Source organism: Carex rostrata, chromosome 22 (genome assembly GCF_964058835.1).
Source record: "Carex rostrata chromosome 22, lpCarRost1.2, whole genome shotgun sequence".
NCBI lineage: Eukaryota > Viridiplantae > Streptophyta > Magnoliopsida > Poales > Cyperaceae > Carex > Carex rostrata.
The window spans coordinates 5,159,246-5,177,384 of NC_135939.1; the positions used below are offsets into that span (position 1 = coordinate 5,159,246).

The 18,139-nt window shown below is 34.1% G+C and overlaps 1 protein-coding gene across 1 annotated transcript; it reads left to right on the forward strand.

The window, feature by feature from the left end:
- The first annotated feature begins 10,540 nt into the window (after window positions 1-10,540).
- Window positions 10,541-16,637, forward strand: LOC144574086 (transmembrane 9 superfamily member 3-like). Its single transcript, XM_078323940.1, has 8 exons — window positions 10,541-10,904; window positions 11,693-11,733; window positions 12,376-12,652; window positions 13,221-13,529; window positions 14,462-14,599; window positions 14,698-14,854; window positions 15,214-15,698; window positions 16,089-16,637. The coding sequence occupies exons 1-8, from the start codon at window positions 10,735-10,737 to the stop codon at window positions 16,306-16,308; spliced, it is 1,797 nt and encodes a 598-aa protein (XP_078180066.1). The 5' UTR covers window positions 10,541-10,734; the 3' UTR covers window positions 16,309-16,637.
- The last annotated feature ends 1,502 nt before the right edge of the window (window positions 16,638-18,139 follow it).

Sequence of the window (18,139 nt, forward strand, 5' to 3'; positions counted from 1 at the left end):
GAGGGGCTCTATGCTATGCATAGCATGCTAGCATATTCCTATATATAGATAGAGTATGACTAATATAACATCAGTGTCAAATCAGTTTATATAACACCAACTTCAAAACCTATCAAATTGAGTTCAAATGGTGAATCCAAACCGTTCAAACCAATTTACTTTATAAGTGATGTGTTTACATGCAAACTTTTTATATTTCCGAGTTATTTTAGTATCAAATCACGAGGCAAAAAAATTGAAAAATGAATGTTTTAAAATTAACTTAAAAACTCACACATTTGACTGCTTGACTTGATATCAAATAAACTCAAAAACTTATAAATTTTACATGTAAACGCACAACTAATGGAGTAGATCGGTTTGAACGGTTTGGATTCACCATTTGAACTCGATTTGATAGGTTTTGGAGTTGGTGTTATATAGACTGAAATGACACTGATGTTATATTAGCCATACTGATGTTATGAACTCATATCTCTTTTTTAAGGTTTAAACAGTTGAGCTGAACTGTTCAAGGTGAACTTCATGTGAAAATGTGCTTGCCAACCAAATTTTACATTTGTTAGAATTTTTGTACTATTTTTTTAGATAGGTAGAAAATCATTTGATTTGAAAATTCCGAATCATCCAACTTTTCTACCTATCTAAAAAGTAGTAAAAAAATATAAAATTAGGTCTTCAAATATATTTGTATATGAAGATCGTGTTAACAGTTCGGATTGATTGTTTGAATTCTAAAAATAAAAATATGAGTCCATAGCACATGTCGATCCATAATATACATATTATCATATATTATCATAGCCTCCCTCAAAGTAAAAAAAAAAGGCAAAGTAGCAACAAGAGGAAGAAGAATATAGGTTTAGATGTTATTATATCACTCTAAAAAGTATAAAATGTCTGATGAATTGTCAAATTAGTATAGAAAAGAACTAGCATAAAACTGGATGACGAATTGCCAAATTAGTCAAGACGAATTATACATTATATTTTGATAAAATCTCATTCATTTTTCCTTCAATGAATATTTGATTGGATATCATTACACTTTTGAGTTGTTAATTATCATAGTTCTCAAAAATAAATATTAACAAATTCCACCTGAATTTTTAATATGTGTTACCTATCCAACTCAACCATTAACTTTAATTTACGATCAAATTTTAAGGCGACATGTTTAATATTAATTACTTTTGTACTACATCTTGTTTTTGTGGTACTTGTATTTTAATTGAATTTTAACACTTTTTTTCCGTTACATCTATTGAAATAAGAAAAATTAATGTAATAGAATTGATCAATTTCTTATAATGGAAATAAATATACCATTTTTTTGTTGCTCTTAAGACAATTGTTTTCTCTAAAGGATAAAGCTCATCTGATGCTTAAAAAATTCAAAGAAACAAAAAATGAAATTTGGTTTTGGTTCTCGCAAAAGAATTATTCTCTCAAATAAAAAATTTGGACTGCTACAAAAAAAAAAAAATCGGGAAAAATAAGGTCTGAGGACTTCAGGTAAAAATCGCTCCAAAATCGTCCATAAATTCATTGATCCAGATCCCTTTTTTTACATAAGTATTTTTTTTGTTGTGAAAAATATATGTTTTTTTTTTTGTGACAAAAGTGGTATTTTACCACCGGTTTAGAAGGATTGAACCCAGCTGATTATTTGAGTGACAGAGCAGTTATTGATGCTATTGATCGTGCTGCTGGCCTTCTGCCTAATATTTCATCTTCATCAGCTAGTGCCTCCTATTCTAGTGTTATAGCCATTTCTAATTCCATTTAGTATTACTATTTCATGTTATGCTAGTATGCTTTAGTTGTTAGCCTATGATGTTAGATGTTATATATCTTTGTACTGTTATTTTTATTTGTGGTTAGACTTTCATTGATTGTTAGGTGTCGATAAATTGTATGCTAGTTCTTTATTTTGAATCTGCTGTATGAACTCTTTCGTTTCGTAATGAAAGTGAAATATAATTATAACACTTTTAACTAATTCCAAATCCTATCTAAACTCGAAAACGAAAAAAAAGGAAAACACAAACCTGTGGTATTTGGTCTCAGCAATTCAAACAGTTTTCATGGCCTTACATTATAATCTGAGTCCGTATCCCATCAGATAACCGGAATCTCCACCGGTTACCTGAGGTGCAATAAGTAAATCTGGACTGTTCTTTTAATTTGATACGAATCTCAAAGCAGAGCACCTGAGGTACCTGGAGGTACACAAACGTCATGTAACATACCAGTAATTAGAAAAATAAAAAACAGTCTGAATTTGATTCCAGCCAGACCGAAAGGAATTCGATGTCTATTGTAATATAGAGGGTATGTTTTGAGATTCGTGCTATAAGTTAAATAATGGTATGAATTTAGTAATTATAGCTACATTACCTGGTGTCAGAGGCAAGGTGAAGAAGATTGAATGGGTCAATTGACCCACTATTTTTCTCAAGCAAAATAATTTCTCAATTAAAGCCATTTTTCTCAAGAAAAATAATTTCTCTAAACAAAAATTCATAGGTACAAATGTTCAGGCATGATGACAGTAATTTACCAGCAGAAATTTATTTATTACTTTTGATTAGAGTCAGAGTTGGAATCATAAAACTGAGTTAATACATCTGGACCGTTTGATCTGAATCCGAACTAGTTCGGTCAGAGGTGAAACACACAAATATCTTTAATATTCATGCTAATATGAATTGGACGGTCCGGATTTATTTTGTATTAACTCAAAATGCAGAGGATATAAATTTGAGTTTGAGTTGAGACTTCCAAAAGAAGAGAGAAAAAACTAAATCTATATTTCACAACAAAGTTTTGTATAAAGATAAATTTCTATCCCTACTCTACAAACATTTTCTAATTGCTTTATAGCTGATAATAAATATGTTCTTCCTTTATTTTACCATTTGACAGCTGAGAAAAGGTATTAAGTACATTGAGCCCATAATCAGAATACAAGAGATTTAGCGAGATCATGCATGCCACATTGCCACCACTTAATCCAACTTCAAAACTGATTTACTTCTTACTATCCTATATTAGACTCAATTTTTTTTATTTCTACTTCCATCCTTTTGGCGGTATATTCTACGTTGGGATTCGATCTGATGATAACTATTTCTAACCACTAACCAGAATGGGAATGTCGCCGTTTAATGGCACTATAAAGTGTCAATTGTTGTCCTTTATGTCCCCTTGCATTTCAAACAGGAACTTAATGAGAATTATATATATATATATATCCTATAGAGGCCTATCAGTCTATCAGAATCAGTGTTGTAAAAAAATTCCGTATGGACCGATTAATTGGCTGATTAGTCATTGGCGGTGATTAAACTGTTATGAATTTTTCTGATTAATCGGCCGATTATTTTTATTAATTGCTTGACGGTACTCTATCTATCCGATGACCGCATACCGCTATTTACAACACTGATCAGAACTTCTCTTTTTACAAATTTTCCTCTCAAAATTTCAGAATTAATTATTTAACCATTTAAAGTTAAACCCACTTATATTATAAATGTCCTCATTTCTTAAATTAATCATTTAAAATAAAGATTAATATTATTAAGAAATTAAAAAGACATTTTTGCCTTTTTATAAATAATAGTTTTCTTCTTTTTTTCAATTGGCAGTGACTACTGTAAATAATATTGTCGCCAACCCGTGCCCTCTCCTGTAACCTCTCTTGCACCTGACCCGAATAATTCAGGCAATAAAATGTTAACAACTCACATGAAAAATTGAAGACCCGGATCTCTTTTTTCTTTTTAAACCTTGATAGCTAATTTTCATTAAATAAAATATAAAATTGCATCTATCATCCATCGTTTTATATCTATAACATCATCAATATCAAATAATTTCAACAATCTAAAACTCATAACACCAATATCGAACAACACAACATCAACATGTAACAACAACATCTAACAATGCAAAAATATAAAATAGCATAGAGACGATCAGAGAAAGTGCATGAGATGGCAAATGAGAGAGAGGCGGAGGAGCTACGCCTCTGTTCCTTAACCATCCCTTTTGCTATTTCCACGAACCGAGCCCTAATAGAAGTCGTCGAAAATTCAAAGTTGAACCGGAGAAAACGTCGGAGCTAATGGCCCATGGTTCTCACCGAAGAGAAAGAAGAGACAAAAAAAGACAAAGAACTGGCCAGCAAAATGGGTTGAGACGGACTTGAGATGGGAGGGGAGGGAGGAGAGCAAGGGGAGGGGGGAGGGGTTGTTGGTGGCTAGGGTCCCCCCTCCCTCTGAACACCCGGATCTCAAAGCAAAATAAAGGAGGGGGGTAAGGACAGGAATGCGTATCCCCTGCATTAGCTTAAAATATTCTTTTTAATTAATGTATTTCGACCGTTTTAAACATAATTAATCTGATTTCAATCGATAATACAGGAATCATTTAATATTAGTGCAGATTTAGTCTATATGAATCTTAAAACAAATCGAATGATTGAGATGCATTAACTCAAAAGAAAAGAGTTAATGTAGAGAATATATATACGAATTTGTAAGGATAGACAATAGATATTTGTTTAAGAATAAAACATTTTTTTTTGTAATTTTAACAGAATAAGCACAGAGCTGTTAGATTTTATAAAAAAACAATTACATCGGAGAATCGGTGAAGGAGAAGAAAATTAGCTTTACATAGCAGTTGTATTTTTTTTGTCTCCCTACATCGACAGGAGCTGTTGTAAAATCCAACTGCTTTGTGCTTGTTTGCTAGAATCATTTAAATTAGTTCTATTTAAAAAAAAAAACTGACATAGTATTATAAATGATGACAAAACTGTCTTTAAATTTCTTTATAATATTAATTGATTAAATTAAGAAATGAAGATATTTATAAAACAAGTGAGCTGGATAAATTATTAATTCTGAAATTTTGATAAAAAAAAATATTTAAAAAGAGAATTTATGATGGACATGTATATAAAGAGGGTTCAAATGCACCATGATTTTGTGATTCAATACGCTCCACATTCTATATCTCTGGTTTCAAACTCTAAACAGTCAATCCAAACCGCTCAACATGATCGTCATAATAAAATATTCTTAAAGACCAAATTTTATATTTTTTATATATATTTTTTTTACTTTTTCGGATGGTTCAGAATCTCCTTAAGGCCCTGTTCAGATTTTACTGTTTATGTGGGAAAAAAATCCACTCAGACTGAATTTTTTTTTCCCACATGAATAGTACAAAATCAGTTCAAAAATTTTTCAATGTCATTCCTATACCCATTCTCAATACGGAGCCAAATAGGGCCTAAAACAGTGATTTTGCACATATCTAAAAAATATAGTAAAAATTTTTAAAAAATATAAAATTTGGTCCCAAGCATATTTTATTATAAATATAGCGATTCGAATCGACTTTGAACTTTTAAAATAAAATAAAAAATATGAAGCATATTGAAATACAAAATCATGATACATTTGAGCTCTCTCTTGTATATAAATTTCTCAAATTTAATTTACTCTGCGAGGTATTTTCACTAGTTTCGGGCGTCCAACTTTACTTTCTAAATTTTGGGCCGAGTTTGGCCCATATATTCATTTTCCGGGACCATGTTGTGCAACCTGCAAGCTACTGAACTGGACCCTCCGATAAAAATCGTGCAGTACAGATCAAAAGCCAAGGATAAATTTTAATATTTGTAAGTATATGTATTTAACCCAATCTAATACACAAATTTTATTTTACCATTAAAAAAATAAACAAATAAGCACGATTTGATTTGATAAGAATTCTATTTTTGACAGACGTAACTTCACATTGCGGATACAAATTGAATGTTCGGAAAATTAAATGACGATGGCATTGATTTTTTCAGCAAAAAAAAAAATGTATGCGTCCACCATTTAAAATGTTGCGGATACTCAATTTGTGTCGGCAACGTCAAATTGTGAATACTTAATTTGTGTCCGCAACATCACATTGCGACTGTATTAGAAATAAAATTCTGATTAAATTGTACTTATTTAATTTTTTTCTTAAACGGTATATTTAAAATTTCGGCAATCTAATTATATATTTCTAAAGAAGTGCCGATGCTGGTAGCGAGAGGATTATGTCAATAATATCAAACCCCTTAATAACAATTAACAAACTGGAGATGTTATATGTGTTTCATGCATGCATGCTGAACTGTGTCTAATTGCAAGGACGATGTTGTGCTGGCCTGGTTTTCTGGTACACTGACGCTCCACTAACTCAAGGGCAGTGCTGCTACAGGGAACTGTCGTGTGTAGTTCCCTGCACTTGGAATGATACCAAAGTTCATCGGTACACTACTGCAAATCTGCAATGCATGATCCATTAATTGTTCGGGAGACTGCTCATGAATTCCAGAGTTCTTGTTGGACGTGTTTTGTTTCGTGTATATTTATATATGTGTACTAATTTAAAGCAGTGCTCAAGTACCTATAAATTTTTAGTAGATATACTGATACATGAGGGTAATTGGGAATAAACATTAAAGTTTTATGAGGGTAAGATATTTAAATTTATATTTGTACATCTTAACCGGTGAGGCGGTGACTAATGTTGTGTCTGTTTAATTCGTAGCTATTCTCTCATTCCCTTCTAACCGGGGTCAATCGTTCTTCAAGCTTCATCTTCACCTTCCTTAACACAAATTGACTACCTTCTTCTGCTCCTGTATACCCCCTTCCTCTCGCGATGATCACCGTACGTAGACCGTAGTCACTACCACACCTCTCTCTCTCAATTAAAGCACTCATAGGCGGATTTACATTGAATGTCTGGCTCTACTGTAGGGATTCGAATAGGTTATATGTGCAACAATTTGAATCAGTTTAAAATTTGTTCACTATTCGAAATCCAGAATCCATGTATAAAATTAATTTCAAGATTAATACGGGTAAGTCAAAAACCAACAGTTGATCGGTATGCTAGTACCGATTTGAAAGCCCTGTCTTTTTCTCTTTTTGTCTCTCTTATGTTTTCTAAAGTGTAATGAATAGAATAATGACCAACCCGAAAAATGAACACTGCATATATATTTATAATACTATGCACTTGATCATTGCACCATATCAGAAAATCTTATCCATATCAGATCAGATGAAAATAGAAATTTGAGCCAGTCCAATAAAACCTGACCCATATTAACTATTAATATGACCCAAAATATTCTAACCTATTAGTACCTTTCTAACATCTACTTCTGGAAGCACTGATCGACAGGTGATTGTTTCGTTAATCAATTTATATGTGTCTCTTGATACTTTTAATCAATTTATGTCTCATTAATGATCTCAAAATTCCCATAACTCATATACAAACCTTAATTATAACTCATGTCTTTATATGTACATTGCATTATAAAATGAACTGATACAACAAATATTATAAATAAAATTCTAATTGAAGGCAGTTACATATTACCTTTCAAAGCAAACATATAACTCAATTTAAGCAAAAACTTATTCACGTTAAAACAATAGAAACAACAAATACAATGCATAAAATTATTAGTTCATTTCAAAGAATCAGTCTTTGGTCTAGTGGCAAAGGCATATGGTTTCTATGTGAGAGATCATGGGTTCAAAACCCAGATGAGAAAAATCATTTGTTATAATAACAAGGGTATTAAATAGTTGGGTGGCTTGATCTCTAATCTTTACTAAAAAAAAATCATTTCAGACCATATTTTTGCTTGTAAAGTTATCAAAACGGACAACTGAGCTCTAAATTATGTTTTTTTTTTATACACGTATTTATATTATTGTGCTAATTTAATCAGATACAAAAAATATTATGCTTAAAGCTATTCAAAAGTTGATTTTTTTTTGTGTTTTTTGATATATTGTTATTATCAATCACTAGTGGAGAACATACAATTAGTGTCACCTTAAAAAACCGACACTAATACTTTAGTATCGGTCGTTTACAAAAAGCCGACACTAATAATATTAGTGTCGGCTGTTTATAGTACGCGACACTAATAACTGAGAATTAGTGTCGGTTGTTTATAAAAATGCGACACTAATGTATTAGTGTCGGCTATTTATAAACAACCGACACTAATACTTAACAATTAGTGTCGGCTCTTTATAAACAGCCGACACTAATACATTAGTGTCGGCTATTTATAAACAGCCGACACTAATACATTAGTGTCGTTTTTTTATAAATAGCCGACACTAATTCTCAGTTATTAGTGTCGCCTATTTATAAACAGCCGACACTAAAGCTGAAAAAATTTTCATTTTAAGTCCCGCGCACCTCTTTCAAACGCACGCCTAGGGTTTAAAACACGGCCTTCACTTCGCTTCACGCTTTTCTCCGATCTGATCTTCTCAAACCTAGCCGTTTCTTCTAGGCGAATACCAGAAGATGGCGCTGTTTCATTTCGTCAACTGTGCTCTCTCGCTACACCACCTCTCTCTCGCGACACCAGGCGTTGCCTAGATGAAGTTTCCTCTGTGAACTCTGCAGCGCTACACCAGGCATCGCTACATCACCTCCATCTATAAGAGTGTTAAAGGTCACGACATCAGGTTCATACCCTTTACACATCATGTCATGTAAAAAATCCACTGCTGTCTCAATTTCACCATTCTTGTATAATCCATCTATAAGAATGTTATAGGTTACGACATCAGGCTGATGCCCTTTAGAAATCATGTCATGTAGATAATCCATTGCCTTCTCAATTTCAACTTTCTTGCACAAACCATTTATAAGAATAACGATAAATGAGCAATTTGGATGATATTTTATTTAGTGAGTGTTATTTGTAAATTATGATGAATTATTTGATATCTTTGTTTTATATATAGTTCAACAAAAATATATGAGCATCTCAGAACAAAAATTTTCATTTTTGGAATTTTCTATGATTTATAGTGAATTTTTGAATTTTTTTTTTAAAAAAAAAACATTAGTGTCGGCTATTTATTAAAAAGCCGACACTAATACTTATTAGTGTCGGCTTTTTAATAAATAGCCGACACTAAAAGTTAGTATTAGTGTCGGCTATTTAATAAATAGCCGACACTAATGCCTTACTTTTAGTGTCGGCTTTTTACAAAGTATTAGTATCAGCCCGATTAGTGTCGCCTAATGTCTGACACTAATACCCATAAACAGCCGACACTAATTCCAATGAGCAGTCCCAGTTGTTGATCAGATTCAAAATTCAATTTAGAGAAAATGTCTACATGAATTTGTGTTCTTTATATCAAATTAAAGGTATGAAAGTTTAGTTTTCAAATAATATAATTTCTCTATACAAAAATATTACAAATTGGTACAATTTTAAGTTTTTAACAATTAGTTGACCGAGGTTAGAAATCAGAAAAGCTGTAATTCCAGTGAGTAGTCCCAGTTTGATTGGTTCTACATGGTGATGTCCGAGTTTAGTGCGGTCCGATCTAATTCTACACGGTTTTAGTGAAAAAGATTCGACCAAATCCTTGCTAGACTCATTTCTAGCCACAGTCCGAAGCACGAGTGGTTCGGTCCGATTCGGCCGGTCCATTTCAATACACTATGCGTTTTCAACCCGCTTCATTTCTAGTTATGCAGGCTGTTCCGCTGAAATTTCTTAGAAAAATGGAGAGGGAATCTGACCGTTATTTTGAGATATTGCACAAATTTAACAAGACGTGTACGGTTCGGATCAAGTCACAGTTCAGAGCTTTCCGTCTCTGAATCTTTCTAAGCTTTTAAGGGAGAGAATTATGATAACTTGTTGTTTGGAATCTAGAATTATATAAACTATATATCTAATCTCTCCTCACATGATATTTCGATTTGAAAGTAAAATTTCAAACTTTTGGACAATGGAACATTTTTATCAGAGAATATCATAACGCGAGATTACTTCTAATCTTCAGCTATCTATAAAGACCACACCAGAGAAAAAGAAGCAAATAAGATTATCCGGACCAGAAGCTATGTGATTCTTTTCGGTTGAAAGGGAGCTATTATTTGGTTGACTTGAAGAAAACGAAATAACTTGTTCCTCCGCTTGATTCTGGATCCACTACCCTTTGATCTCCTTCGAAATCTGTATGTAAGTCACTGCACAGTGGTCCCCACATGATTATGGCAAAATCTCATCGCCGGACCCTAGAGATGAATCGTGGAACCAGGAGCCATTTTTATGTAGCAAACCTTGCGTGTCTAACATATAACAAGTCACTGAGAAGAAATGAAGAAGACCCATCACGCACGCAACGGCATCCATATAATAGGAACTGGACCCCACAATCCAGTAGTATGCTTCACCAGAAAAACACTCCATATTTCTTCTTTTTGGAAAACTGGGCACTTGACTTGAATACAAAAGTCCAAAGTCCAAGGAAGCATACTCGGAGAAACTTGGATGTTGGATCGTATGCTCTACGAAACGGTACCCCTCTGGTGTGCATAGTGTCTGACAGAAGATTTTTCTTTGACAAATCAGGGGGGTCCACTGTCAGATGAATCACTCCCATGTCAGTTTCGCTTGCGGTCAAGGGAACCTGCACGGGCCGATTTAGTCCCGGCCTCGCGAACCGTTTTCGTCCTTCGTTTTTCTTCTCTCGTTAGAATCTCACCATCTCTATCTACCCTTGCTCATTTCCCACTCCTCTCCTCGTATAAGGCCATAACTATAATCCCCGCTTCGTTCGGGTCGAGAAACTAAAAAGAGAGGAAATTGAAAGAGATTGGAGGCAGATGAAAGATAGAAAGAAAGAGATGGGGCTAACGAATCTGAGAGTCTCGATTTGTCTCCTGATCTGTTTCGCTATCACTGGCGTTTTGTCCAGCGCATCCGATCACCGTTACAAAGCTGGGGATCCGGTGCCTCTCTATGCTAACAAGGTCGGGCCATTTCACAATCCGAGGTAATAGATCTTAATCTCTTTAGTTTTAGATAATTTTTCGGTTTTATGTCTTGTACTATGCCAGATCTCAGATTATTTTGCCAGATCTAAGAGATTGCCCTTTGTCTTGGTCAAAATTTTCTCTTGGTTAAAATTAGGCCTAGATACCTCGGTGGGGATCTGAAAAGTAGTTTACTTGACTTTTTAATAGGAGATACTTTGATATGTAGGGATTTTATTGCATCTTAGTATTCATAACCATTTGGTTGTTTAAGTCTCTAGATTTTAGTGACATTCAACGCTGTGCTCAACTTTTGAAAGCTATAATTAATTTTCTATATGGTATTGTTCTTTGCATCTCAATTAACTTTATTCCAGTTGAATTAGTTACATTTAAAATCTGAAGAAAAAGACCAAAATTATAACCCATGCCAATCAAATCTTATTGTGGTCATTTTAGTTCCGGGTGTTTAGAATGCTCTTATATGCGAGAGTGAATGTGCTTCGCATCAAGTGTTGACTTTGGTACAGGCTTTTTAGTTACAGTTTAATGCTATAGTACTTCTTTGTTAGTCTGGCAGAACATATGCATTTCATTTACTTCTGAATTGCACTTTAGAGAAATAAGGCGTTGTCATCTAGGTAAAATAATAAATAAATCTAAAATTGTGTGTTCATGGATGTTTTTCTGTAGCTTATTATTATTTTGTATAGATATAGATAAGCATTTAGTCTTGAATGCCTGAGATACTTAAAATGGTAATAGTTAGGTTTGCTTACTAATTGTATGTTTTTTAAATTTGTTGCAGTGAGACATACCGCTACTTTGATCTCCCATTTTGCTCCCCTGGTTTGTATTTTGTTGTATATTTTATTTAAATTTCCTTTGATTCATTCTTCTTAGTTTTTTTTTTTTTTTTTTTACAACTTGAAGTGCTGGCCATAAGGAATAACCATATGTGATATAATATCAAATGTGGTCTGTGTTCTAATTTGACTGGAATCGCAAAGTATGTGCAAAGAGAAATGTTAGTTGAGGTGACATGAAGAGGTCTGACTTGGTCAAGTCTTATTCCAGCCATTAGCTACATTATTAACTATACCATTTGATAGACAACTGCGACAATGACCTTTTAATATTATTTCATTGAAACCTTCTTAAACTCTTTTTCATGTGTCAGTGTTACTCAGGAAGCAGTTTCCAAGTAGTGATAGTTTCATGTTCAACAGTTGAAACCTATAAAACCTTAAAAATTTCAGACTTACCCTTGCAGAAGGGGTAGGTCAGGTGAAATAGAAAATATCATATATGTCCTGTCCTAGTGGTTCTTATTCAGAATATTCTCAAATTACCCTGTTTGTTGCTTCCTGCTACCTGTACTAGGTTTGGGGTAGTTCCTTGAGTTCACAATCTGCAAATTTATATTGTATAGTGTGTTATGTTGTTTTTTTACTTCCTATTCTGATCTCACCTTTTTCTTATCCCTTTCAGAGCACATAAATGAGAAATCTGAGGCACTTGGCGAGGTCTTAAATGGGGACCGCCTTGTTGAGGCCCCATACAAACTTGACTTTCGTGTTGACCTTGACTCAAAGCAGGTTTGCAAGAAGAAGCTGTCAAAGGATGACGTGGCCAAATTTAGAAGTGCTGTCACAAAGGACTACTACTTCCAGATGTACTATGATGATCTCCCTTTGTGGGGTTTTGTTGGCAAGGTTGAGAGGGAAGGCAAGACTGATGCCAGTGAATTCAAATACTTTCTGTACAGGTATTGGCCTTTTGTGTATTTGACATCCTAATCTAGAATATTAACTAAAAGATTCATACATGCCTTGAAAGTATAAACTATCAATTTATCTTAAAATGTTTTTTGTGCCTTTTTTGGGAGTGGGTTGTAGAGCATGATGAAATTTGCCATTTTTCCTTTATTTAAAAAGTTTTTCTTTTTCCATTTTTATTTCTCCTTTTTCCTCTGTTAGTATTTTTAGATTTAAAAGGTACAGATGGAATTTCCTCCTGAAAATAAAAAGGGATTTGCTATTCATTTGAATGTGCATCCATGAAACATCTGTACCGTAGCATTTCTATCTATGTTGCCGAAATAATATGAGAAGTTCAATTGTTTTACTTTTATGAGAACTTGATGACAAACACATGGTATTTTTTACAACAATATTTTCTGTGCAGTTTTGTTTGATATAATTAACTTTTCCACAGTTTACCATTTATACCGAAAGGGGCTATTCGGCACCCATAATCTTCATCTGGTATTGGAATGCTCAGGAATATTCTGAGAACACAGATTTGACTATTTTATTCCACTTTATCTAAAACAGGCACATACATTTTGAGGTACAGTTCAATGGAAATAGGGTGATAGAGGTAAGTGCACGGACTGACACTGATGCAGTGGCGGATGTGACGGAAGACAAGGAGATTGAGGTTGAGTTTTTGTACTCAGTCAAGTGGAAGGAAACGCCCATCCCATTTGAACGCCGCATGGAGAAGTACTCCCAGGCGTCGGCCCTTCCTCACCACCTCGAGATCCACTGGTTCTCCATCATCAACTCCTGTGTCACTGTGCTGCTGTTGACTGGTTTCCTTGCTACCATCCTCATGCGTGTCCTTAAGAATGACTTTGTCAAGTAAGATGCGCTCTCTCTCTCGTCCTTTCTCATTCCCACTTTTTCTGTCATGTGTATGCATTTTCTTATTGGTAAATAATCTCTTTGGAGATATGAACATTAATATCAAGAGGAGGGTCTTCTCCATTTTTAATGCCTCCATGTGTTAAATACTTTGCGTATCTGATTAATGAGAGAGGCGTACACGTAAGTTTCTAAAACACAAATGAAAAAATTAAACCGATTAATGTCATCTATATCAGTCCCATTGCATGTAAAACATTGTGGCATTTCAGTTTCATGTTGATGTTTAAGAGCATGAGCAATCGATGCTAAGAAATTGTCCACATCACTTGATTTTTATGACTTCTTGATGGTCATTGAAATCAAAGTGTCAACACTAAAACATATTACAAGCACAGAGGAAAAAATATTGGTCACATCTAACTGTTTTATTTGAGTTATAGAATTATTGCTATTAAGAACTTAAAATGGAGGGTATGAAAATAGAAGAATTTGATCCTACTTATATTGATAAGTACTGCAACCTTCATTTGGCATGATAAATATTTTAGGATGATGATTTGGTATCAATATAGTTAATGCAGCATCATTTTTGTGTTCTATGTCATACCAAGCTTTATCTGTCCATTGAGTTGCTTGCACGGTTCATGATTATCTATTTTATTTTTCTGCCTTCTCCTTAGTAGCAGTGGATGCAACCATTCTCTAAATTTAGTTTTGATTATTCTTGTTGATTGTCCACATTTTTTTGTGAAATAGCAAGCTTCAAAAGTCTTTGAATGCTCATTTCTCATAAAATGTAAAATACATTAGTCTGGAGAAATACTCATTTGTATTGTGCACCCTTTCAAGGTTATCTGATGTGCATGGTCCTTTTTGTTGCATTTTAATTCTTCTAGCTTTAACTTTATTTGGAACCATGTTGACAGGTATGCACATGATGAGGAAGCAGCAGACGAACAGGAAGAGACTGGGTGGAAGTACATACATGGGGATGTGTTTAGGTATCCTCAAAACAAGTCTCTCCTTGCTGCATGTGTTGGCTCTGGCACTCAGCTCTTTGCTCTGTAAGTCTTTGTGATCCTTTTTCTAGGAGCCTTTTTTTGTTGGTACAAGGTCTCTTGTAATTATCTTAGTTAAATATTATCTTTTTATCCTTTTGTAGGGCGATCTTCATATTCGTTCTGGCTTTGGTGGGAGTGTTTTACCCGTACAACAGAGGAGCTCTCTTTACTGCACTGGTTGTCATTTATGCGCTAACATCTGGTATTGCTGGTTATGTTGCCACCAACTTCTATTGCCAGCTTGAGGGCACAAACTGGGTAAGTTGCACCAACTGTCCAATCTGGTGTAACTCTTTTGGAGCAATTATAGGGCTTCAAAAAAATTGTTTTCCATGGAAAGTGGGTCCTGAACATGTATTATTGTGGATTTTGCCTGAAATTAGCTTTTCTTGTAGTGAACCCGTCCATTAGTGTTGCTTATCATGTATTGGGCAGCAACCGTATGTGTCGCATAGTGAAAAATGTGAATTCCATTTTTTAAAATATCTAAATTTGTGGGGTCAAAGTGCATTTTGTATGAGCCATATTGTTCCTAAGTCCATATTTATTCTGTATTGCTTTATTGTTTGGTGAGTTTCTCTAGTTAATTGAGTGCTAAACTGATGGTTAATTTGCAGGTAAGAAACTTGATTTTAACAGGGTGCCTCTTCTGTGGGCCCCTCTTCCTAACCTTCTGCTTCCTCAACACAGTTGCAATTATCTACAGTGCAACAGCCGCACTTCCCTTTGGCACCATCCTTGTCATCCTCCTGATCTGGACGCTTGTTACATTCCCATTGCTCGTGCTTGGTGGCATTGCGGGCAAAAACAGTAAAGTGGAATTTCAAGCTCCGACTCGTACCACCAAGTACCCTCGTGAAATCCCACCACTTCCGTGGTACCGTGGACCTGTTCCCCAGATGGTTATGGCCGGGTTCCTACCCTTCAGTGCTATCTACATCGAGCTTTACTATATCTTTGCTAGTGTATGGGGCCACAGGATTTACACGATTTATAGCATTCTCTTTATCGTGTTCATTATTCTTATCATTGTGACGGCATTTATCACGGTGTCGTTGACCTACTTCCAACTTGCTGCAGAAGATCACGAGTGGTGGTGGAGGTATGCTCATATTATGTTTTGTGTACATAAAGTAAGAAATTCTACGTACCCCTAGACCAAACTGTGCTGTTTGCTAATTGAGCACCATCCCGGTTTGTTGATTAAACTACAGGCTGGTCTAATGCAATTCCTAAACTAACCTTAAGTTTGCTATTAGGTTGTACACAAAAACTTCAATTTAGTACACATTGAAATATTCTGTAATAGAACCTTAGAACCTCATTTACCCATTTTGGGTTTAGTTTACCCTGGACTGACAATTACAGTCTGAAGAAGCCAGGCAAAACCAAAAGCTAAAAAAAGGGGCACCAATAAATAACATTCAGGGTATGCCAGCTGTCTATACTGGCTGAAAATCTGTTTAAGCTCATATGCTTTATCTCTTTTTAGGGCATTCCTATGTGGCGGGTCAACCGGGTTATTCATATATGGATACTGTTGGTACTACTACTATGCCCGTTCCGATATGTCGGGCTTCATGCAAACCTCGTTTTTCTTTGGTTACATGGCTTGTGTTTGCTATGGCTTTTTCCTCATGCTTGGTACTGTTGGTTTCCGTGCTGCACTGGTATTTGTGCGCCACATTTACCGATCAATTAAGTGCGAATGAGCTGAGTCAGTGTGGTTATAGGGAGGTTCTGTTGGCTAGATGGTATGCTTTTTTTGATGAAGTTCTACTTTTGCATAGCCTTTGCAATAGAGAGATTATAAAGGGATTTATTGTGTTGTGTAAAGTGGCTGGAGCGTTTTAGAGATGGATGAATGTAGTTATGAGTACTATTGGGAGAAGATTTGTTATTTTGACATTTAGATGCACTCTTGTTATTTTTGTACTGCGGCCCAAAGAAAACTGGTAGGTCTCTTTTAACTGTTGTGTTGTAGGAAAGTTCTTATTCATGAAACACGAAATAATTCAAATATATGTTTTTCCATGGAAAACTTGATGGGGTCATTCTGAAATGAGTTCATTGCTATGCGCATGTGCCCGTGCATCCTCGGAGGTTTTGTGCATGTCGTATAACAGAATGAATGCGGTTATTATGTACATGTCATATAATAATTTGCACCTTTACTTTCAGAAGAAAATTCTTAGGCAAAATCATTTTACTAGTCCAGCTTCATTATTTAGGATGGAAGTGTTCGTAAGTGCAGTATATTTAGTTTTTTTTTTGTTGGAAACTGAAAACAATAATTATATAGGTGATTTAATTGTTTGATTTTTTTTCCACATGGTGGGTGCTGTGGTATATTATGGATCCTTTGGGAAAACATGAGAGAATTATGATATGCCAGTTTCATTGTTGGTATTTCACCCACTATTATGTGGCACCGAATATCTAAAAAAACTCGAATCTATCGGGTTTCTTACAATTGTTTTGCATTCTTTTTATTAATATATAGCAACCAACGTTCCTATCATTCGTAGGATGAATTTGATTTTTTTTTTTTTCGAAGGTAATCAAAATCGCGAGTTTCAATTCAAAAGAAGTTGGTTAAATTCTCTTTCAAATTTAGAGAAATAGAGTATTACCGACTTGCAAGTTTTACATTCAGATTTGAACCGCAGGATCCAACGTTCCTATCATTCGTAGGATAAATTTGATTTTTTATTTTTTTATTTTGTTTCAAAGGTAATCAAAATCACGAGTTTCACAACAAAAGAAGTTGGTTAAATTCTCTTTCAAATTTAGAGAAATAGAGTATTAGCGACTTGCAAGTTTTACATTCAGATTTGAACCGCAGGATCCAACGTTCCTATCATTCGTAGGATAAATTTGATTTTTTTTTTATTTTGTTTCGAAGGTAATCAAAATCACGAGTTTCACAACAAAAGAAGTTGGTTAAATTCTCTTTCAAATTTTGAGAAATAGAGTATTAGCGACTTGCAAGTTTTAATCAGATAGTGGTCTATTAATTAATAGCTGGACCCAAACATTGAGATGGAAAGGACCCAAAATAAGTTGCTCTAATTTTTTTTTTTTTAGAAGTACTGAAAAGTATCAGTACTTGTAAAAGTTATGAAGTACAAATTATTTTTTTTTGTTAATTTTTAATGAGTAGGGTTATAATGTATTATTAGTTTTGCGCTTTAATCATACTTTACTTCTCTATCTTCGTTTTCACAGTTCAAATAGTTGATTCGAACTGCTCAACATGATATATATATTAAAATGTACTTAGAGACTAAATTTTATAATTTTTGGAAATTTTACCAAATTTTACATTCCAAGAGCAGTGATTTTGTGGCTATCTAAAAAAAATAGTAAAATAATTTCAAAAAAATATAAAATTTGGTCTTTAAGCACATTTTAATATGGATATTATGTTGAGCAATTCGAATTTATTGTTTGAATTTTAAAAACAATAATAAAAAATATAAAATATACTAGTGATAAAGATGTAAGATATAACCAATGATACGTTTAACCCTGCTCATATCT